Consider the following 25,495-nt stretch of genomic DNA (forward strand, 5'->3'; position numbering starts at 1 on the left):
CCATTTTTGTTTTGCAAAACTCAAAAAATGCTAATTCAAAAGTATTCATACCCTTTGATGCTATAATAGTATTGTCTACAAGGTGCTAGAAATTTCAATATAATGCAGAACCTAATTCTAGAAAAGTCTACAAAATGCTGGATTGTAGGTGAACATTCTTAAGAGTATAAAAGGGTTAGACATAGGATGATTGCTGTCATTACCAGTAAGTCAATATGGGAAAAAGTAAAGAGCTATCCGAAGACCTTAGGCAGAAAATTATTTATTTTCATAAAGCTAGAGAAGGATACAAGAAGATTTCCAAGCATTTGAGTATCCTAATTTCAACTATTGTTTCTATTATCAAGAAGTACAAGACTGGTACTGTCACAACACTCCCTCGGTCTGGAAGAAGGAAGGTTCTTTCACCAAGAACAAGTAGAAGAATTGTGAGGAAGGTTAATAACAATCCGAGATTGACTGCCAAAGATATTCAAAGTGAATTGGCTGGAAGTGGGACTGGGGTTTCCATTTCAACCATAGGTTGAGTATTGCATGGTGGTCTCAATGGTCGCAGGCCAAGGAAAAGCCACTCTTACGAAAACGTCATAAAGACAATCACTTAAAGTTTGCAAAACGGCATTTGAATGATGGATGAGTTTTGGTCAAAGGTTTTGTGGAGTGATGAAACAAAAATCTAGCTATTTGGTCACGCTGATAGTCGTTACATTTGGAGAGTCTGGTGAGGCATACAAAGAAAAGAACACTATACCAACTGTCACATGGTGGGGGTAATATCCTTCTATGGGGCTGTTTTTCCTCTAATGGCACATTAAATTTAGTTCCAATACATGGTAAAATGGATTCCATAGCATACCAAAAGATATTGTCCAATCATCTGAGACCCTCCGCTACAAAACTTGTAAAGCGCAACTGGACATTCCAACAAAATAACGATCCAAAGCACACATCAAAATCTACTTCAAAATGGATAAAGAATAAAATCAAGGTTCTGGAATGGCCTAGTCAAAGACCCAATCTAAATCTGATTGAGAATCTTTGGTATGAGCTGAGAAGGCTGTGCACATGAGAAGTCCTCGGAATTTGAATGAACTGGAATAATCTTACGTTGAAGAATGGTCAAAAATCACTAAAGAATCATACCAAAAGCTAATTGAAAAATATCAATCATTTAAAAGAGGTTATTATTGCTAAAGGTGTATCAACTAGCTGTTCATTTCATTTTCCTTGTCAGGGTATGAATACTGTTGAATTTTTGGAGTTTTGCAAAAAAATTGCTGAAATAATTGTAGACCTCTATTTCTTTTTTTTTTCCTCATCCACAAAAGCAAAACTTTTGCTAGAACAGATTTTTCCTATAATTATTTGATTGAGATTTCTAGAAATTATAAATTTCCATTGGGGTATATAAACTTTTGACTACAACTGTATGTATGAGACCTGTGGCTATAACCAGAATAAAATTCAGCACAAGTCAGATTACTGTGCACCCTTCATGTATGCATTCCTTTTAGTGTGTAACACAATAAGTAAACATTCATCCACATACTGAACTTCTGTGTAATTATTTAAACAGAATATACCCAATACCTATGAACCTAAAGGAGTGCTAATCAATGTTATTATTTTTGTTGTAAATCCACTCTTAAGCACCAGCAGCATTATCACTACCCCTCTGCTCCACTCTTACGTTGAAGATCCTGAGAGTTAAACGCTGTTGCTGGTTCTATGTACTAAATCACTTGCTGTGATGTAGGTCAGGTTAATTAGATTGGTCCAGCTGCAATCTTGTTTCACAGACACCGATTAGCATGAATCTTGGATTACCTAATGTTACTTCACTTTTTTTTGTTGTTGTTTAAACATAATTGTGAGAAAATAGTAATATTTAAAAAACTATAAAACCATTAACATTTATAGGGCAAATGTGGTACACAGTTTATACATTTTCCACAGAAATATATTCACTTCCTGGTGATCCTGTCAGACAGATGATGTGTGCCCTCCTGGGTGTATTGCTATTGACACACACTTCGCCAAAACAACACCACTTCTGTAGTGAGTTTGTCATGTGAAATTAGGCCTTCAACATACATTTAAAGAACAGAGAATAGAAATGTGTTGGAACTGTAAACCAAGAAAACACAATTTTGGGGAGATTTTATAAATCAAGACACTGGTTGTGTGTTACCTCAATGGATTTCATTAAAAACTGAAAGCAGGGTCTTTTCCATGCTGGCAATGCACTTTTGTGCAAGTGACACTGAACAAAAATGCTAGTACATGCGTAAACTCCATAGTCAATACAATATTACCTTTAGTCTATAGTACATTAAAAGCTTATAGCTTTCTCTCTCTCTCTCTCTCTCTATATATATATATATATATATATAATCTCACACACACAAATATTTCTCTTTTGCATTTTTGAAAAATACATTAGGCATTACATGACATGTCGTTTGTTGCGAGTGGTAGAATGGGCTCTTCCCATTTTTCCTAATTAATTTCAATTAGCAGATAAGGAAGCAATTTGCTATCTTAGTACACTGCACTGGTCTTAAGTTTAATTTAAACACACACTGCAAGTTTCAGATCACACGTGTATATGCATATTTACAGGGGTCAAGCAAAACCTTGTCCTAGTTTTAATAAATACCTTACTGATTCTCCCATTACCTCTAAACAGTTGCACAACCATTTAGAGTTCATAAACTCTGCCTAGCTTAAACTGTAGTATGCAATTAACTTCTCTAAACTGGATACAAAATAAATGTGAATATTCATATATTCATTTTAAAACAATAAAAGATGATCAAATCATAAAAATGTATTGATATTTTAACAGCGCTCCATACAGAAGAGCACCACTTTAATTGCAGGTTTGTACAGAACAAGAAGTCTATGACTATCCTAAATTAAAAAAAAAAATTAAAAAAAATAGAAATCAAATCAAATCTGTGATCAGGTTCAAATCTTCGTTGTCTAGGCACAACTGTTGCAAAAAGTGGTCCAACTTTATAGAATGGACTCAGTGCAGGTATATAAAGCAATCCATCAATAATTATCCTTCCAGCTTGACAGAATCCAGCATGGCTTGTGCTTCTTTGAACTCCTCCAATTCTGCCAAGTCTGCTTCATTTTCCTGTAATACAAAAACACACATGTCTAAGCTTAAACCCATTAATTGACTTATTCCTTGTTACGGTGGCAATCCCCATACAGGGTTTACAATTCATCCTTCTGTCACAAAGTGCTGAAGGGGTATTCCACTGAACTGTAATGCTGAAAATCAACAACAATGGGATCTGGCTCAATCTGAAATTCTTCCTGGGTCATTTACTGTACAGATCCACGACGCTAGTTTGAGTTTATTATCCACTAACCGTTCTTTAGTTGATCTTGGATTTGGAAATCTGATTTCATCTAAACAATAAGAAGCTTTAGATGTCATTGTAACTGCCAACTGCCATTTTAACATCCCTTACTGTTTTATGGGGTTTGCAGTCTTTAGGAGCTGGTCTGGGTTCTACTGCTCCCACAGTGAGTTAGCCTGGCTTTGAGCTTGTCTAGTGTATCACAAGTGCTGAGACTGGACAGCATTCCTCACTCCATTCAAAGCATATGACATGACATTTTAATTCTGCAAGCTCTACCTACTCTAGATGGGCCAATTAAACAGACAGAGGGAGGACTTGGGGCTAACAGAGTTGAAAGGTTACACTGTCATATAATGTTAATGGCACGAGGAAGGCTTTTGTAATCCTGGCACATAGGATTCTCTAGACAAGCTCAAAGGAGATGGAGAGAAAAATGACTTCTTGATATTAGTGCAACAAAACCATTCGAGATTTCAAAAACCATAAATTCCATCCTCTTTCTTATTTATTTGTATATATTTTTCTTGATCTTGGAATTCCTGGTTTTAATAGGGTCAATTCATTTACCAAGATAATTTAAATGTCATTATATATATATATATATATATATATATATATATATATATATATATATATATATATATATATATTCATTCATTTTTGAGTATATATACGCACACACACACACACACTAAACTAAAACAAATTGACTACACACATTGAACATTTGAACACTTGACCCTAACCCTATTGTTTTGCTCAAAAGAGCCAGCTACATCAGATTTCAGTATATTTCATACCTCTCTCAAGGAAGCATGCGTTTGAAAACAAACACTGGCTGTGTTTATAGCATCTTGATACCATGTCAACTATTTCTATTTTTCTAAACTTTGAATCCATGTTTATTATCAACCCTCCCCATTATGGAATCTTTTTTTTTAATTCTTTCCCCCCTATGTAAATCTAAATAACAGGTTTTATTGTTGTAAAATGCAATACAGGATTTAGCAGTCTGCCAGACAAATACGTATCCTTGGTTTGCTTGCAATATTCATATATCTATCTATATATAAAAAAAGAAAACGCAGTGTTTTAACTCAAAGCAGACTGGAAGGTTAATGAACCGTTTGTAGCAGTGCTGGTAAAAGATACTTACTAATAACTGCCTAAGGTCTGCGTGTGCTGCTCCCAAGCGGCGCTCACAATCAGGGATCATCATCTGGGACTCCTGCAAGACTTCAATCTAAAAAACACAAGAGGAAGATACCATTTACAGTAAAAACAATTGAGATGGAATACAACAAGAAAGTCTGGTGCTCATGTTAGTACTCAGAAGGGTAGACACACAGATAAGCTTTCTTGTTGATATTGGAAATGTTTACTTCTTGGGACAGTTTTATTGGACAATTAATATGACTGACAGTGAAACAATCCTACTGAAGTGATTAAGGATGGCCAGCAAGAAGCGGCATAACTGAAACCTGCGATTGGAGACATGTTAACCAACATCTGCAGCCTTGATCTCTGGGTGGTAAGATGTGAATCCAAGTCCATGTCCCCCAATTGCATGAAGCCTACAGTTTTTAGTTGTTTGACACCTCTTCATGGCCATATATGGTTACAGTTATAGATGACTGTGGGAACTGAGCTTAAAAGGATTCGTTTAAGTACTAGTGGGGCTTGCAAAAAGAACCAGGTCAAAGCACCATGTTTGCACTAGCTTTCTAAAAGGATAATGTTACGAGTTAAACCACTTTCAATATACAATGTTACTATTGTAGTTTGGTTTTCCTGGAGTATATATAACTTTTAAAACCAAAACTGCTTTGTGGCAGTACAGGCCCTAAAGAAAGCAGAGAACACCTGTATGGAGAACCCCAAAAGCAAACAGTACTCAATCAATGGAGAGAAAGGTTAGCACAACCTCGGTCTAGCAAGGATAGCATGAATGTGTTAACACTATTGGGAGACAAAGTAATATCAATTAAATTTAGCCATATAAATATAAAATGTAAGAAGTTATAATAAAAAAGTCCTGTTCGTGTTAATAATCAGTGCAGAAAAAGCCACATTTCCTATGTATATCTCTTACAGCTTAAAAGTAATAAAGAAATGGTGTGCTCAGATATCACACGAATAATTACTGCATGAAAAATGTTATTGAGTTATTGATCACACCATGAGCTCGCTGCAGGAGGCGCCGTCTAAAAACGAAAGTCTATACAAATGGAAAGCAGAGATCAGCAGGTTCATATTCCTGATGCTTATCATGCATAAAAAGTTATTACTCAACCTAGCACAATGTATTAGGCTCAATATTACTCTCGCCAACCGCGCAGAATAGAATTTCTAAACTGGCACCCGCTTGAGAAGCACGCTTTAACCAGTCTAATCAGAACCAGAAATTACCAGATACTCTTCTAGTTTAATAGACTAATACATTATAAGAACCCCCCCACCCCCCCAAAAAAAACCCACCAAATTAAATTCTAATATGTATAGTACATGCTTTTTGAACAGTCAATAACAGCAACAGATGTATGATATATATTGTAATCAGTGAGATTCATTTATAAAGCATTTATTCTGGAAAGCGTGTGGTTTACTGCCTCATAAGCATCCTACTGTGATTAGAAGACATAATGAAGTACTGATTGGTCAAAAGATTGCAGATTCATCTGTTCATCTGAAAAAAGACCAGTTTATTTAATCTGTCAAGTGCAGTCTTTTTAAACATCATAATACTTGAAATGGCATTTTCAATAGCATCCATATATATCCTATTTTCCAGGAGAGTATTTTATACAAACACAGAAAATGCTTTAAAATAATACTTCTGCAGAATACTGGTGGTGTTTATTTTTTTCAGATGTTAAATTCAGAACATATTCAAGTGTGGTGCAGATTAGAGTGTGTGTCTGTCCGACTGAACAGAGAATCTGCCCAATATGGTATTTTCTTATATCGTCTTACTTACGGGACATCCTGCATATCTTATAAGGGTTTTTCACACTAGCCATTTCGATCTGGGGCAACCAGCAAGCGCTTTCACATTGCTAGTTTCAACCCGAGACAAAACTGAAAAATTAAATGTGAATGCAACAGGGTTACACTCGCCTCAGGTTGAAAACGCGCATGACACTAGCCAAAAACAAACGTCAAGGGGCAAGGTTCACAGACCCGCTCACGGTTGTAAATAAAAAATAAATAAAAACGGCAATAGTGTTATGGAGCGACGATGAGGTCCGGAAGCTGCTCAGTCTTTGGGCAAAGGAAAATATCCAGCAGCAGCTGGCTGGAACAAAAATAAACTTAAAAGTAGCATCCGGGATTGCGATTGTTGTCGTAGTAACCTGAAAAAGTTACGTCTTGCACGGAGTACACGTTGCCAGCGCCTCCTCCGAGCTTATTGTACACGAGCCCTCCTTCGCAAAATAAAAAAAAAAAAAAAAAAAAAATGAAAGCCATGTCGGGAGCCATGCTGGATATTTTCTTCCGCCACTGTGTTTGACACGGGTTGAAAATATGCAGTGTGACACGGTCACGTCCAACCCCAGGGCGAATCTTAACCCGAGAATTGTAGAGCACGGAAAATGTGAATGCATGCAGGGCTGAACTCAGGGGGGTCTCACCCCGGGGCCGCCCCGTGTACACTCAACCCGGGTTTTGGTGGTGTAGTGTGAAAAGCCCTATATAAATGTAAAGAAACACATACATTTGACCCATATGGATCGTTACAACTGAACTAAATAACAAATAATGAAACACCTTATTTAAGAATCTTTTGTTTGCAAAGGCTGTAGAACAGCTTCTCTCTTCCTGATATTAAACGTTCCTTAGCAATGATTGTGCTTTATTATGATGTGAAAAGGGGATTCAGGAACAATCACTGTTTCAATGAACTACCCTCTGTATTTGTGATACCCTGCTTGAATATGGAATATACATATACTCTATATGTATTTAAATGTTTCTACAGAAGCTCGGGAGGTGCGGGAAATCAGACTGTGATCACCTTCACTGCATTACAAGATCCAGGTTTCAGCAGGAGAAGCTTTTAGCACACACACACAATCCCTATTACTGTTTGGCTTCTACCAGTGCACAAATGTCAGCAAAAAGGCAGCAGAATCTTTTGTGTCATTTGTTTCCATTACAACTGTCTATTAAATGTACAGATTGTGGAAAGTGGAACTGGATGGCATGATACATAAGACTGTGACCTAAGGGGTTGTATGAACCAGTGGATCAAGACAACGAGCCAACAGACGGAGAACGAAATAACTGACATTAGAGGAGTTCACAAAACACAGAACAGAAGCAGCTCAAAAAGGTGCTTTACGGCTTTTTAAAGCAAGGAATTATTTTACAGGTTTTAGCTAGTGAATACATAGGACTTCATATTCATTTTCTTAAAGTAAATATCTAGCTGTATTTTATTTACTAAATTTCTTGACAAGAAAATCCCTGGGTATCAAACTACAGTTTGGTAGCATCCACTAAAGTGAGTGAAATCTGCGATTGGTTATCATACATAAAGTTTCATGCAGTATACCAGTATATGAAGCAACGAATGGTGGGAGGTTAAAACAAATGCGTCCTCAAAACGGTTCATTTTTATTGAACAGTATCAATAATCAAAGATGGAAAAAAGCATGTAATACAGCCGTTTGGTAACGTGAAGACACTCTCAAAGCGTCATCATTTGTACAGCTAGCCTTTGAAACAAGGCGGTAGTAGGGTCAGTTTTCTGTTTGTAAAGGCTTACATACTGGACGTGTCATTTCTTGTACAGGTGTCCTTGTTAGAAAGTTATGTCAAATCCAGTAGGGCTGTCATGCAGAATGCTTTGAGCTTGTCAACAATACATCCAATATTTAAACACCTGACATATTGTAAGTGGCCTGGTACTACAGTAGCTGTCGTCTATTTTTGGAAGGTATTTTTTACACTAGCCACCCATAGGCTTATTTATTGAATGGCAGCAATGAAGTCATAGAGCTATGTGTGTTGAAGGCTCATTTCTGTATCTAACCAAGATCACCCTTTGTAAATTTGCATGCTGCATTTCTGTATAAAATACTTTGGTATCTTGGTATTTGTGAAATTAAACGCACCAGCCTTGAGAAAATAATCACATTCCATGTTATTAAGGCTTCATTTGATGCCTTTTTTTGTCATGGTCTATATATGATTTTGAAGATTTACCTAAAAAATTATCAAACATCAATAGTCCATTTCATTTCAAGATGCAGAGTCCTTCGTGATATGAGCTTTGCAACACTTTCTGTAAAGCAGAACACAGCGAGACATGAAACTGAAGCACGTGCAAAACACCTATAAACCCTTTCAATGCCTCGGAATGATCCCATCACCAGTGGATAAGGAAAGCCATAAGAAAATATTGATTCTGTCAAATGAATAACTTGATCGCAAATTTAACCCCACCCCTTAACCCCCTAACTTAAGGCATTTTAAGTTTCAAACATTGATTTTTGCTCTCAGCCCTAAAGCACTGAAAAATTGTACTTTAAATCAAAACGTGTGCATTTACAGAGTAGCTGTCATTTATCTTACATATTTTGGTGAACAGTAATCTCAGGTTCATATACACATTATTTTAAGATCACAAAAGGTGAAAGAAAACACTATTTTAAGCATATCATTACACTAAAAAGATACCCTCAATGTTAACAAAGGCTTACACCTTCCCATGATGTGATTTGTGTGCAGTAGCATTACAGCTGCTTACTTTGCTAACAGCTCCACATACACAATGTTACGCAGGCTAGCTTTTTGCAAATATATGTTTCACACACTTTAGCTTAAGTGGACTGTCACTCACATGACTGAATAGTTTGCCGTATAAATGGCATCCCACACATTTGTAATGCAATATTAAAGCTGTGTCACAACGGGAAGACGGCAGATATGATTTTGACAGAGAAGTGACTGTCAGTGTTTAGTTGGAGTGTTTCACAAGGAACAGTCTCAAAAGTGATGACTATGTGGGCCATTGTAGAGAAATTACTTCCCTGTAGATTTCCACCCAAACTTCCCTGTAGGATCTGGGGTGATCCAGTCACATGTAACCATTGTACACAGTCAGCACTCGGGCATCCGTTACCCAGATGCACGTCTGTCGCGTTTTACCGCCCTTGTATTAAGAATAAAATCAATCCCTATCATATATATGTAACAAATTAATGCACTTACCCGTCACACGCAATTTCTGACTCCATCACCAGTTTTGCGATACAAAGCCCATCTCTTCAATGCTACAATTTATTTGAATATTTGTCGCAGTTTTTTTCTCTGCATGCCACATCAGTCTGAAGCAGTTGCTATTAATTAATAGATAGACAATAAATATACCCGCTACCAAACCACACCCCAGTCTTGACTGCCCATGAATATGCATGACCGTGGCAATTTCTTTATATTTGATCTTTAATTATATCTGTTGAATTTTTCTGTAATTTGCAGTTACAAAGCGCTTCCTCCAGTTTCACCTGACGAAAATGCAGCCAAAACAAAGCGAACAGACAAGCTACGGTAATGTAACAGTTAAATCATTAAACAGTTTTAGATACTGTGATGTATTTTTTTAAAATCTGTGATCTTTAGTTGTTTTTGTGCATATTCATTTGCAAGTGAACTGTGACGTTACAGCCTTATCGAGAACTATATTCTGCCATTTTGAATACTGACTTTGGATACTGTTTTTAATTCTGGAAACTGCGTCTTTTTTTAAATCTTTTGCCAAATTGCATTACCTTTTACGTTGTATGCAGTTCTGTGCATGGGTAACATTCTGATTTCATTTTGCCATTGGGTGGTTAACAGGGAATTTTACATATTGCTACAATACATATCAGATTTAAAAGTATGTACTGTATTACAATCCACGTGTCGTCTTTTGGCAACTGATATTTTCATTATCATATCGTTCTGAATTAAAATACTTCTGTTGAAAATATAGTACCGTACCAACAAAACCAATACAGTACCAGCACATCTAAATGGAAGCTTACTTATTTTAAAACACAGTCTTTTCAGACATGTATTTTTGATATTGCATCATTTTTGTGTTCCCTGAAAAAACGGACAAGGGTTGGAATGGGCTCAAACGAAATAATCAAATGTGTCACACGCGTTTAACCGTCACTGAAGTCAATTTTATAGGGTTGGATATGCGAGTGCTGACTAATAACTTTGTTTAAAACATTACATTTCTAACAGCAGTGCTTAAAGCTACATAACTAATACATGAAGTACAAATTAGGAAGCATGTGTAGAAAACAAATCAATCAGAAGAGCTACAGGGGACTCTAAATAAGAGACATCCTGGAAATTCTTCCTTATCCTACTGACAATCCAAACACACTAACGAGCAAAGAAAATGTGTTCACAAACCACAACCCACCCTCATTAAAAACAGCATTGTTTAGCATTTTAAACATCTGGATCTTATTAGCTGCAGCATGCAAATATTTACTGTCATAGGTATTACTTTACTTTCCTTCAAGCCTTAATACCCTACTCCACCTGAACTTCCTAGATTGTTATAAATGACTGCGAATGTGTTTTAAATAATAATCAAGCCGTAACAATTTTTCTGCAGTTAATTTTTTTTTGGAAACGTGCACAGCATGCTTAAAGCAAAGGCAACATTAGCAGCTCGTTATTACCTTGCATTCATGCTCAGTTCACAAGTGTACCCCTTTGTAACTCTGTTCTGCATGCCAGTACAGTACTACCAAACCCTACATACCACGCACTTTGAGATAGTGCTGCCTGTTTTAATCTAAAAGTATGAAGGACTTTAACACTGCCCTGAAATTTATAAACCTGATCTTTCGTAGAACAACAATATTTTTTATTTAGTGTTTAGTTACATTAGTAACCTCTGGGTGAAAACATCAAAAGGATTAATACAGAGTAAATAAAAGGCAACAGATTTAGAAAAATAAAATCGCTCACCTTTTTACATGAATGTATTTGGGTTCTTCATTGAAAGATCACGTAACCTGTTAATTGTGCAGCATACTGCAGGCTTTGCAACTTGATGCGACAACTTTCTATTTATTCTTCATTTCCGACAAGCTGAAGTACAGCAACTGTTTCTGATTGGCGGGCTGGAAGAATCCAAGTTTCACATTACGGGCAAGGAAGTTGGGATGTCACTCATATGTTACAACCTGTCTTATTGGCAGAATTGCACCATAATGACCTTGGCTAATCCTGTACTGTAGAAGTCTTTCTGATTCACAGTTACCAAGTTATAAGTCCCCCAGTTCCATATAGGAAAATTGGACCAATAAGGTAAACCTTAACATTGATATACAATACAAAATACAGTACTTATTGGTAATATTGATTATCCCAGATATGCTAACCTGGAGATGTGTGCATGTTTTTATGAGGCTCATTCTTGCCAAAAGAAGAATATTGCTTCAACTAGACCACACCTGTAGTTGTAGCGGGCATAGTAATAATAAACCAGTAGATTAGCAAGTCTCACTAAATCATCTGTTGAAGTGGAACTACCGAAGGAAAATACATGATACCGGTGTGCAACACCAGCACCACCGACCGTATTCTGAGGACTCAGAGTTGAACACTGAAATGGTTCAGAAGACAGCAACACAAAACTATGCATATTACACTAGCTGATAATCATCTTGGATTTCAAGTACACCCAGCAGGATGTTCAGCTATGCAGTTTTACTGTTGCATGCCAATCATTACCACTGATGAAAAAGAAAATGACATGGCAAAGGAAGGAGGAGGACTTGGGTCAGTGCAACCAAATTAGTACCATGTGTTGCTAATTATATATACTGTACATATATTTTTTCTTTTAAAGTTACAATACGCAATTAAATCATTATATTAATTAGGTCTGCAGTAGTTTTTGGTTGGGTTGAAAAGGCATTTACTGTGGTGTAGTTTCATCTCTAGGTCTGGGGTAACCTGCACTCAGTACCTGTCACTTTTAATTCCAACAAGAGAAGCTCTTGTGTGATGTCAATTAAAAGACATACAACATTGTTCTTTAAAAGAACATAATAAAGTTTACAAACGAGAGGAAGCCATTCGGCCTATCTTGCTCGTTTGGTTGTTAGTAACTTATTGATCCCAGAATCTCATCAAGCAGCATCTTGAAGGATCTCAGGGTGTCAGCTTCAACAACATTACTGGGGAGTTGGTTCCAGACCCTCACAATTCTCTGTGTAAAAAAGTGCCTCCTATTTTCTGTTCTGAATGCCCCTTTATCTAATCTCCATTTGTGACCCCTGGTCCTTGTTTCTTTTTTCAGGTCAAAAAAGTCCCCCTGGGTCGACATTGTCTATACCTTTTAGGATTTTGAATGCTTGAATCAGCTCGCTGCATAGTCTTCTTTGTTTAAGACAGAATAGATTCAATTCTTTAAGCCTGTCTGCATATGCCATGCCTTTTAAACCCGGGATAATTCTGGTTGCTCTTCTTTGCACTCTTTCTAGAGCAGCAATATCCTTTTTGTAGCGACGTAACCAGAACTGAACACAATATTCTAGATGAGGTCTTACTAATGTATTGTAAAGTTTTAACAGTACTTCCCTCGATTTAAATTACTTCACACAATATATCCGAGCATCTTGTTGGCCTTTTTTATAGCTTCCCCACATTGTCTAGATGAAGACATTTCTGAGTCAACATAAACTCCTAGGTCTTTTTCATAGTTCCCTTCTTCAATTTCAGTATCTCCCATATGATACTTATAATGCACACTTTTTTTCCTGCATGCAATACTTTACATTTTTCTCTATTAAATGTAATTTGCCATGTGTCTGCACAGTTCTGAATGCTGTCTAGATCATTTTGAATGACCTTTGCTGCTGCAACAGTGTTTGCCACTCCTCCTATTTTTGTGTCGTCTGCAAATTTAACAAGTTTGCTTACTATACCAGAATCTAAATCATTAATGTAATGTAGATTAGGAATAGCAGAGGACCTAATACTGATCCCCGTGGTACACCACTCGTTAAAAGAGAATATCCATACTCCAAAACACATAAAATGCTCAGTAGCCTTTTTTTTGTTGGTGCTCTCACTTAGCTTCTATTGGCCCGATAATTCCATTCCATGCAGACAAACACATTTAGTAAAAATGAAATCCATCACGGAAATGGTCTGAGTTTACCTGTTTCTTAATCACGTATTCGTCACCAGCTTCAGCTTTCATCTTCTCAACCTTTTCCGCTTGCTGCTGGGCCTCTTTTACATACATCACCTTTTCTTTTGCTAATCTGCAGAACAAAACAGAGAAAGACCATCAGTGATTTACTGTCATTTTCTACTACTGCTTGTGCCTAGTGTCTATTACTGCCACATAGATTGTTTTATAAAACCGTGCCATTTTCACTCAATACAAAGACAGATTTATTTGATTTGCTCCATTCATTCGTTATTTAGTTTCATTGGCATTTAGGTGCTACCAGATGGTTAGAATCCCACCTCACCATAAATAAAGAATTAATAAAGAATTAGTCTTTACTATATTATAGTTGATTATCTGAATTTTCAGATTTGACTGAATCCTATTCTTGAACTACCATTTTGATTATGTCACACAGCTGCTTAGAAATCTCAACTGGGAAGAGAAATACATCTACAGTATGTGGGTTGGGGTTGTATTGCATTAGGATTTATTTCAAGACAAAAAAATACGTACAAATAACAAAGAGGTTGGTGTAAGTAGGATATCATGATTCACCTTGACAATGTATTTTACAGTGGCTAATGTTAGCTGAATAATTAAGAACTCAAGTGTAATCGTATCATAGTCCCACTCCTGTATACAGTAGCTACCTAGCATTTAAGGATCATTTAAAAAAACATTTTAAACTGTTGAAACTGAGAATAATCCACGTCACAGTAGACTAACACATTTGTTGAAATGCTGGAAGATGCCTGTTCAGTTTACCAACCCCCTTGTTCAATTCAGAGCAATTATCAACAAGCTGCATAACCACCGCTGCATTGTTCAGTATTGGGATGGTATCAGTTATAAACTCCTGTCTGCCACTGTTCTGTCTTTAGTTCTTATACTGATGCTATAAATCTGCCAATTTGCAACCCAGCTGCATGCTCATTAGCTGCGATCCGTGGCGGTTCAGCTCCTTTCTGCTCATTCCACTAATCTCCTGTCTTTACTCCATTTATTTGCCACTTTTGCTGCTGCTCCTCCACAAAATACAACACTGCCCCTTCTAAGATTAATTGATCATCAATTTAGTTCTAATTTGGACCAAGTCAGGTGGTAAATGGGCCACTTTTGCTTGATTGTTAGTGAAATGTGTGCAAGTACATTGATAAATTTTGATTATTTATCAATTACCACCAAATGAACTAAATCTATTGAATAAATTCCAGCCTGATTGCCATAATAGAGTTTGAAAATATCGCTATTGATAATGATTCTGGCTAATAGTCTTTTCCGGCTGCGGTTGCCGAGTTGTCGGAATGACAACAAAGAATTCATTTTTCATGAAATCAGCTGCGTGCGCCTGAGCAATCCTTCATTAATCAGTTACATTATGGGCCTGCTCCTCTGTAATGTGTGTTGCTTTGCTCAGAAAGCCTACAACACTTTGTCATATTTTATGTCAATTACCAGTAATTTTAATATGTTTCCATCAAGACATCTTGTAATAGTTAGCATATGCTAAGGTAAGAGCCTTAAGCCTCCTTGAGATGAGTTATATTACACTTGCGGATGTTTAGCGAGGCAGTCTAAGGAATGCAAATAACCAAACGACAGGCTAATGAAAAGGATGTCCCTTGATCTTAATTTCTTATTTTCACAGGCTAAGCCACTTATATGAAGGGTGGAGCTGAGCTTGTTTTAAATGAATCTGCCACTGTGTTTTCCCAAAGTTAATGGAAAAGCAGATCTCTGGAAAATAGAAAAAAAAGAATTAGACTCGACACACATTCAAACTACTTTAATACTGTATTTTTTGAGCCATGTAGCTGGTGCCAGTTCGAATGACAAAACTAAATTACTGTTGTCATTTTATTAAGGGCATCCGCTGTGCAAGGCGCTAACTCAAATGTGCAAAATTGCAGGAAAGCCATGCACAGTATTTTTAACTTCCAAAGGAGGAGAGGGAAACCGTGGCAGTGCTTCGTTTTACTTTACACTGTGACTGCAGGTCTCGCCCAAGGTCACACTTTGGTAAATGTGCAGCCAGCAATGGTTCAGAATTATAAACGATTTAGTCTAGAAGCCACTGTTCAATGAATTCTATTTCAGTAGAAAAATATCCAACACACAGAGTAGGCAAGTTCTATCTATTTATTATTAATTAATAAGATTAATGATAATATACATTTTATCCTTACAACACATTAATAACTACAACTAAAGATGCACAAATGAAACAGATGGCATGGTTTATATGGTTTTATATTCATTATCTTTGAGACAAATAAAAATAGCAAGAATATCTAAGACAAAAAAAAAGCTCAATAAACCCATTTTGAAACCACTGTGATGGAAACACTGTCTTTGATCACAAGACAATAATGAACAGCACGTGTTAGATGGAATTAGAGCGAAAGCATTTAAATTGCCTCTCCAAACACTATTTCGTTTTAATTAATTGGGACAGACTTGTAAAGGTTTGGGTCAGAACAGATTTGCCACATTAGTCATGAAATGTTTTAAAAAGCAGCAGCAGTATTTTATTGCTTTTTTATTATTATTTTTGGCAGCAGTTAAAACACAGTAATAGGAACCAGAAAATGTACTGTTGCACAGTATGTATGATAATAACTCACTACATAACTTCATAAATATTAAAAAAAAAAAAAAACTAGTTAATTGTATGTACAGTGTTCAAATTAGATATTAATCAAAATAGAGCACACACCAAAGGAACCACCACAATGAACCGATTAGGCCAAATAAGGGTTCATACTGGACTTTGCCATCAGGTATGAATGGAGACGTACTATTTGTGTAGTGATAACATCAATACAAACTGACCATAAAAAGTATTCATATGTATTGCATCCCCTAAATGAATCCAAATTGCTTCGAGAACAAATTAACTACAGCAATCAAAACTGTATTTAGGGGGCTCCCGAGTGGCGCATCCAGTAAAGGCGCTCCACGTGAGTGCAGGATGCGCTCTATAGCCTGCAAGTCGCGAGTTCGAATCCAGGCTATTCCTTTGCCGATCGAGGACGGGAGCTTCCAAGTGGCGGCGCATAATTGGCCAGGCATCGCCCGGGGGGAGGGAGGGTTAGGTTGGTCAGGGTGTTCTCTCGGCTCACAGCGCACCAGCGACCCCTGTTGTCTGGCCGGGTGCCTGCGGGCTTGCCTGTAAGCTGCCCGAGAGCTGCGTTGTCCTCCGACGCTGTAGCTCTTGGGTGGTTGCATGGTGAGTCTGCAGTCTGAAAAAAAGCGGTCGGCTTGACGGCACACGCTTCGGAGGACAGCGTGTGTTCATCTTCGCCCTCCCGAGTCAGCTCAGGGGTGGTAGCGGTGAGCCGACCGTAATAAAATAATTGGCCATTCCAAAATTGGGAGAAAATAATAAAAAATAATTGGCAACGACTAAATTAAAAAAAAAACAAAACAAAAAAAAAAAACTGTATTTAGATTGGAATACTGTAAAATATGACCCAGAGAAGATAGCACAAATTAAGATACTATTTTCTGCAATTTAAATGATTTGAGAATGAAATGATTTGAGAATGCAACATGCTGCGATTGATGGTATATATAAAAAGGGTAATAGTACATTGTAGTTAAAAATAAAATAGAAATGAAGAACTTCCAGGAGGAAATGATGCAGCACCTGAAAAGTTGTTACTAAACTTATTTATTTACACATTTTTTCTAAACTGTCTGCAACCTGCTTGACAGGTAAATATTTTTTTTTGCTTCTTCGTGCTGTAGTGTTCCTTTTTTTTTTTTTAAACGTATCATGTTACATTCTACGCCGATCTTCACAATGTAGATTCTGTCATGCCACAACAAAGAATACTTTATCTTCCAAAGAAAGACAGAACATGGCATTTTGGAGGCATGGTTTACTTGACAAAATAAAAATCCCAGCTGGTGTGTAAATCTAATTTGTAGCATTTAACCAGGCATCTAAATAAACTTCAAAACATCAATCTTTACAATGTTTAGAAGTATATGAATATAGACTAATTAAGCATTTTTCGTTTGCAAAAACATGCCACAACTTCTACAGTAAGTCCAGTGTACCACCCTTCGAGTTAGAGGTTTGCACCATTTGTAGCACACAAGCACTGTACAGGTAAAATATCACAGGTATTTAAAAACATACAGCACAAAGTTTGCCCACTTCACTATGGCAGAACCAGACCTGACCTACAAAACGAGGCAAGTGGACAAAACAGAGTGTAAAAAGGAAATGGCCCCTGCAGAAGGCGCTTCCTTAGAAAATCAATACACCTTCCCCCTATAGGTTTGTGATATAAAATTATTTTATAAATCAAGGCTTGTAGATTTGTAATTATGGTATGTCATCGACATTTAAACAGGAGTGTTAAAAGACTTTTCAAAGGTAAGCTCACAGAATTGCAGTGTGAATTGCCCTAATCTACTGATGTCAGTTTTGTTTAATCAGCAGGTCAAAGTCAAGGCTGTATTGGCATGTTGCAAACACACTGTGTACACCTTACGTAGGCTGTAAACTATTTACAATCAATTCCGAATTACTATAATTGGACATATTTCCCTCTTGAGTATGCCATTTCTTGCCTCAGAGCCTTACTGCATACGAGGCTTTAGTAGTAGCGAGCTTTCTATGCAAAACGTTTAAATAAATGTTGTAAAGTCTTAATCAGTAAACCAAGTGTGAAAAGCGGACAGCCCGCCAGTACAGGTCAGACGCTGTTTTGAGGTGGGCTTTGACTCCGTCTAATTGGAAGCATACAAATGAACTAAATTCTAATGACCATGTGCAAAGCACAACGGTATAAAATGTGATACATACTGGACACAATAAAATTAAACATAACAATGAGGCCTAATTTCTGGCCTGTACAGATTTTAACTGTAAATTCTAAAGTGCAGTGAAACTACAGCAACTAAGTGCATATGTAGGTATGAGCCCAAGTTGTCTTAGTTAAATGCTATATTTATTTTATAATATTATACAATGGGCACACAGTTTTGTGACAAAACCAGGATTAACGACATTTTCATACATTAGCCATGTGTGCGTCTCTGTGTCTACTGTAAGCATCCTTAAATGTGATACAAGCTCAAATACGTAGGGGCTAAGATTCCTGCATTACTATACAATATCATGGTCAATTTTGATAGTCATAAAAGCATCGTAAATTGATTTGATAGGTTTTCATCTTTGTATTTATTTTGTACTTGTTACACAGTACTGATAATCCAAAATAACCTACGACTTCCAAAACTGAAAAAGAAATGAAAAATCTGCAGTTTATAAAACAATTTTGTCTCCAGTCACACAGGTTTCAGAAATGACATGCTATATGCAATCTTTTGACTACTTTTATTAAACTCATTGAGGTAAAAGAAAAAATTTAATAAACAAACAAATAAAATAAAAAGCTGCTATGTTGGGAAAAAATCAATTGTTCTAGAAGTTCATAGAAACCTGCTCATGTAATCTCAAGCGGTCTCGAGGTCAATTAGGTCTTGTGATACAACCTTCTTTTCAAAATATGGGTCAACTGGCAAAATGTAGTTGATGTCAAAAGGACAATCTTACAAACTATTGCACACAGAGAGAGTTCTTGTTACAGGCTTTCCTCTGCAATACCTCATTTAGGGAGTATCGATACGATACCATGCACAGTATCATGATATTCAATACTATCACAATACCTGGGATCTTCTTGGGATTTTCGCAAGTACAAAGTGCATAAGATGTTAATACACAGTTGATAATGCTACAGCATGGTGGAATGCTTGCTGTTTACACACACACACACACACATACACACACATATATATATATATATACTTTCCTTGAAGCAGACTTTTTATAACTAGGCCAGATGTTTTACATACAGGGGTATCTTAGAAGTGTCCTAAAAATGTGAGCAAGGAATGAAAAAATGAAACATTGTTGTGGAAGCTGAGTCACACGGTACTTCAAGAAATAGCTTGATGAGGTTCTTGCTTCGATCAATAAAAAACCAAATGAGCAAGATAGGCCAGATGGATCTCTGTTTGTAACATTTCTTATGTTATTAAAAAGTCACAAACAACATAACACTTCCATGAATCTATACTGTTCAAATCTTATAGAAAGCCAAACAAGTAAATACAGAGTATAATGCTAAACTAGACTAGCCTGATTAACACATTTTTTAAAATTTATAATCTCTAGTTATTTTAGCCCTGATTTTCTCCCAATTTGGAATGCCCAATTATTATTATTGTTTCTCCTTCACCGCGGTGATTCCACACAGCTCAGGGACCCGAGGCTCAGTGGGCGTCCTCCGATCCCACGGGCCGATCGCCGTCTTTTTACACCCAGGAACTCGAGAGCGGATGTCTGCAGGCTACTGGCCTCTGGAGAACAAAGATCAGCCCAGCAAGTCTCCGCTCCCAAGCTCACTCGGAGCCTGCCCTGTAGGGGTCTAAGCCAGATCCCACCTCCCCAACCCCGGGAGCTCCATCAAATTTCAATTCAAAACGCAGGAGTTTCACAGCTATGAGTAAACTTACTTTATATTGTTTTTAAAGCACACAATTACAAAGTTATGTTTTAAAAGCTAAAAAAAAAACAAAAAAAAAAAACACGGTATCGAAAAATCACGATACTTCTGTATCTTTCATTTACCCCAATATCAGGTAATAAGAACATAAGAAAGGTTACAAACGAGGGGAGGCCATTCGGCCCATCTTGCTTGTTTGGTTGTTAGTAGCGTAGTGATCACTCAATCTCATCAAGCAGCTTCTTGAAGGATCTCAGGGTGTCAGCTTCAACAACATTACTGGTCCAGACTCCCACAATTCTCTGTGTAAAGAAGTGCCTCCTATTTTCTCTTCTGAATGTCCCTTTATCTAATCTCCATTTATGACCCCTGGACCTCGTTTCTTTTTTCAGGTCAAAAAAGTGCCCTGGATCGACACTGCCAATACCTTTTAGAATTTTGAATGCTTGAATCAGCTCGCCGCATAGTCTTCTTTGTTTAAGACAGAATAGATTCAATTCTTTAAGCCTGTCTGCATATGCCATGCCTTTTAAACCCGGGATAATTCTGGTTGCTCTTCTTTGCACTCTTTCTAGAGCAGCAATATTGTTTTTGTAGCGACGTGACCAGAACTGAACACAATAATCTAGATGAGGTCTTACTAATGCATTGTACAGTTTTAACATTACTTCCCTTGACTTAAATTCAATACTTTTCACTCTATATCCAGGCATTTTGTTTGCTTTTTTATAGCTTCCCCACATTGTCTAGATGAAGACATTTCTGAGTAAACATAAACTCCCAGATCTTTTTCATAGGTTCCTTCTTCAATTTCAGTATCTCTCATGTGGTATTTATAATGCACATTTTTATTGCCTGTGTGCAGTACCTTACACTTTTCTCTATTAAATGTCATTTGCCAGGGCCCTGACACTGCTATATGGTCATACAAAAAAACATGTTTATAGTTTAATGTACACACTTTTAGCTGTTTTACACAATGTTAGTATTTTTATGCAACCGGTTGGCATTGCAGTTGTGATGAATTTGATTATGTTGAGTATTACAAATATAGACTAATGTTAAATTGTCCACAAAAAAAAAAAAAAAAAATACATGTTTGTTTACCCCAGAATACCTAAGGTAACATCCTTTAAATACATTTTTAAAAAATCCCTTTTCTGTCAACTTAAATAAAAAAATAAAAAAATAAATGGTTTTGTGTAAGCATAAAAAAAGAGTTTATTTTGGAAAGTGTTAGTAAATAAAAACTTTTTTTTTTCAATACTACTGTCAAATACGTTTTTTTATTATTATTTATTATTTGTTTATTTAGCAGACGCCTTTATCCAAGGCGACTTACAGAGACTAGGGTGTGTGAACTATGCATCAGCTGCAGAGTCACTTACAAATACGTCTCACCCGAAAGACGGAGCACAAGGAGGTGAAGTGACTTGCTCAGGGTCACACAATGAGTCAGTGGCTGAGGTGGGATTTGAACCGGGGACCTCCTGGTTATAAGCTCGTTTCTTTAACCACTGGACCACACAGCCTTTTTTGTATAACACTTCAAATACAGGTGATAAAGACGCTCCTCAAATGCTTGGCACATTGACATCCATGACAAAAACGCTTGGCTGTGAAGGGGTTAAGGCTTTATAATGCCAAAAAAAAAAAAACACATTATATGCCAGTCATCTTAGGTGACAGCATGGATGGAAATGAGCCTCCAATTGCGTAGGAGTTTTAACCATTCCAGGTTTTACTACAAGATTGATTAGCCACAGTGTATAGGTAACAAGCTAATTACACTCATAGTAAAAACGTAATGAATCAAACTGCTATGCAATGAGTGTAATTTCCATCTCTCCACAGGTCAATATAAAAAGGTGCTGTGATCCCCTCCCATATTTGTTTTAATAGTTGGAAATACCAGACCACGTCTGTACAGGCTGCACTGCTGAATTATACACAGACAGCTTTTTGTTTTACTTTGGGGTTTTTTAAAGCTAACTTAGACGTTGTAATATATACACAAAGCTGAGGATAGACAAACTAAAAATATTATTTTGGATTGAGAACCTGTGTGGGATCAGTTATGATTATTACGCCTCAATAACCTCTTTAGCCCAGAAAGCGCAAGAAGTTGATTTTATTTTACAAAAGCAAGATAAACTACATGGAAATCAATATGCGCTTTTATTTTTATTAAGATCCTACACAAAACAGCAGTTTTATAACGTTCTAAACACACTACATTTAAAAGATTGTATGTCACTATGGATTAGTAACTGCGGAATGTAAGTATTTAAGGCCTGTGGTATAAAACTCCACAAAGAACGATGCAGAGCACTATACTGAACCGATGATGCGATTATATATATATATATATATATATATATATATATATATATATATATATATATATATATATATATAACACACAAGCCAGCTATCTATCTCCGTTTATCTTTACCCAAACAGAAGCAGTCCAAGCTGCCTTAGAAATCGTATTGTTTGCTGCATCATGGCTGTCTCCCTTACGTGTTGTCGTTATCGTTGAATGGGGTTGGGCCAAATACTGTAAACTGCGCGACTGCAAATGACACTTTAACCAAAGATTAATCGCTTTCAACACTACTGACACCATGTAATATCACGGAGAACATTTAAAAAAAAAAAAACAACTAAGACTCCATTGCACGGCAGTTATACTTGATCAAAAGCATCGGTCTGGATTTGAAGCCTCTTGCACGTTGACTACCCCTGCAGCCCCTGGAATATGTACTCGATCCCACTTTAGGCAAGGCCAGGCCGGCTACTTTTCCCTCACTGCCCATCACATTTTGCAAACACTTACCGTTTAACTACGCCGGTTTTAATTTTAATTTGTCGTACTCGTGGATCCGCCATTGAAGTATAAGAAGTGGGTTTTAAGACGCTAATGCTGAAAATGCGACTGAATAAAACCTGGAACTGCCGCTGCTCTGCTTGTCTGATTCAAATGAGTGTCCTTTCACGGCGCATGCGCATTGAGGAACTGCATACGCGCTATTGAATCAATAGTTTTTCGGAGCATGGATGTGACACCACCGCACGGTATGGGAATTTACTTAACCGGGTCATTTGTAATGGGTTGGTTACCTGTGGAAGTATTATTAAGTTACTGAAGTTGTTATATTTACGTAGTATGATTTAGGTTATGCATATAAATATTTACTTTATGTTGTTTCACTTTATACATTGTACGCTGTAGTACGGTATTAAAAAATGTAAAATAGTACATTACAAACCATGTATTAGTTTACGCTTTATTTATGCATGTATGTTTTGTTTATCCTGCTGGTAAATAAACGATTTAAGTAAGTTGACATGCAGTAAATACAGGACGTGCGTGAAATGTCTGGAGGTGCAGCCATGGGAATTGTTTGTTACTTTAGCTAGCTGCGTTTAGTAGTCATATATCACAGTATCTACAGTTACTATTCTTTACCTGTGCGGTATGGCTTACCATACGCCTCTGTGGTTTATTGTTTACCAACTTGTTGATGTCTACTAGGAGAAGAAGGACGTTTGTTGTTAGTTCATATGGCAAGCCAAATCGTAATTTAGAGATATATCAAGTTGCATTTTAAGATATCTTCAAATATTTTAAGATATCTGTAAATGATCATTTTGCTGGCCATATTGTTCAAATGTGTCTTTTAAACGAGTCACTAAATGGGTAACCGTTTGAATGGGTTTTTAAGACACACTGGACACAAAATAATTCTTAGAATGACCTGTCCTCAAGTATAAAGCTAAATTGGCAAGCACAGGGAGATTGTGCAGAAAAGAATGTTTAACAGCACTTTGTTTTCAGTAGAACAGGTGTTCTGACAATCTGAGCTACCTCCTGCTCAGGCTGAGCTACCCGGTAGCTCAGATTGTCAGACTAGTCTGAAAAACTGTGTTACCCCTCAGAATGAACTACCCTGATTGAAAAAGTATAGCAGAAGTTAATTTAAAATAAACTATACTCTGAGAAGCTTGCAGTCTATAGTGTCTGTAAATTTAATTTTTTTGAACAAAATTTGATTTTTTAAAGGATTTTGAATACTATAAATCAGGTGATGCTTTGCGATGCGTCTGCGAGTTAAAGACCGTGGATGAGAGGGGTGTACTATCTCATGGGATGCACTTCTTCATGCTACACCGGTTTTGGATAGCCCGTACATGCTTTCCTATCTATAGTTAATAGCAATATTGACAGTATTTGATACCTGTACAAAGTTATAAGCTAATATATTATAACTTACCGAAAATGGTAGCTCGGATTTATGGGCGTGAATTGAAGAGGGAGGAAGTAAAGTCAAAAACATATCACGGCGCATGCGCATTTTGTGTGGGCATGCGTACTTTGTGTAGGTAGCTCATCTTGAGCGGTAGCGCAGATTATCAGAACACCAGCCCCTGAGGCAGCGTTGAGCACTGGAGCGAGTGTGGCACAATGCAAATTTCATGAGAGGGATGAGAATTGCCCTTGAAAAATGTTTCTAGAAACCTTGAGATTTCCCCAAAATTGAAATGCTTAAGATTAATACAATTTTGCTATTACAACTATTCCATCCACTTAATATAAGCAGATGTGCCTTGCACATCAAACCACAGTGTATTGACGATAATGTAAATAACGCCAAGCTCCAGACAATGAGTTTCAAACTTTAAACGTGTTTACAGGTGAGAACTCAACTTTACTATGATGAATACGATAATGTTACTTATGGTAATTGTTTATTTGTTAGTTTAAAAATGTTTAGTAAAATGTGACCAAGAGTGAGTTTTTGGAACCTTGATAAATAGATGCGAGAGTCTGTGAGATTTAAAGCGCAAAATCATTTAGAATCAGTTATATATCGTGATTAATTTGGCATAATAATTGTGTAAAAAGTTATTGGTAATGTATTTAGCTTTTACTGATGTCTATATGTATTTGCACATAAAGGCACAAATGTAATTTTGCTGTTTTAAATTCACTGTTTCAATTTAAAATGAAAAGTTAAACTGTAAGCAGACAGAAACCTCAGTGTGATAACATTATTAAATAACACAAGCTATGGTGAATTACAAACTTAAACCATTTTCCTGTGTTTTGGATACAGCAGCGTAGTGCATCCTCCTCTATCTTTGTCCATCTGTTTGCTATTTTTCCCCAACATTACTGTGATCTCAGGCTGTATACAAATTTGTCAGTCTTCAAATTACGCGCCACGTACTGTATGGTCACTCTTCATTGGTCAGTTTCCCTAGTTAAGGTGTGTGCAGCTCCAGGATCGGATCAACCTTACGGATCAGTGGAGACTGATCCAGATCCTCGTAGTAAAACACCATCTCATGATCCGGCTCCAGTGATCCTGGATCCGATT

General features: G+C 36.9%; 1 protein-coding gene across 1 annotated transcript; it reads right to left on the reverse strand.

Moving 5' to 3' along the window:
• Positions 1-2,545: 2,545 nt before the first annotated feature.
• LOC117974132 (tubulin-specific chaperone A-like) lies at positions 2,546-23,157 on the reverse strand. Its single transcript, XM_058988510.1, has 4 exons — positions 22,951-23,157; positions 13,567-13,672; positions 4,537-4,623; positions 2,546-3,145 (listed from the first exon to the last, which is right to left on the reverse strand). Exons 1-4 carry the CDS (start codon positions 23,001-23,003, stop codon positions 3,065-3,067), a joined length of 327 nt encoding a protein of 108 aa, XP_058844493.1. The 5' UTR covers positions 23,004-23,157; the 3' UTR covers positions 2,546-3,064.
• Between the last annotated feature and the right edge of the window lie 2,338 nt (positions 23,158-25,495).

The sequence above is a fragment of the Acipenser ruthenus genome, chromosome 2 (assembly GCF_902713425.1).
Source record: "Acipenser ruthenus chromosome 2, fAciRut3.2 maternal haplotype, whole genome shotgun sequence".
Classification (NCBI taxonomy): Eukaryota; Metazoa; Chordata; class Actinopteri; order Acipenseriformes; family Acipenseridae; genus Acipenser; species Acipenser ruthenus.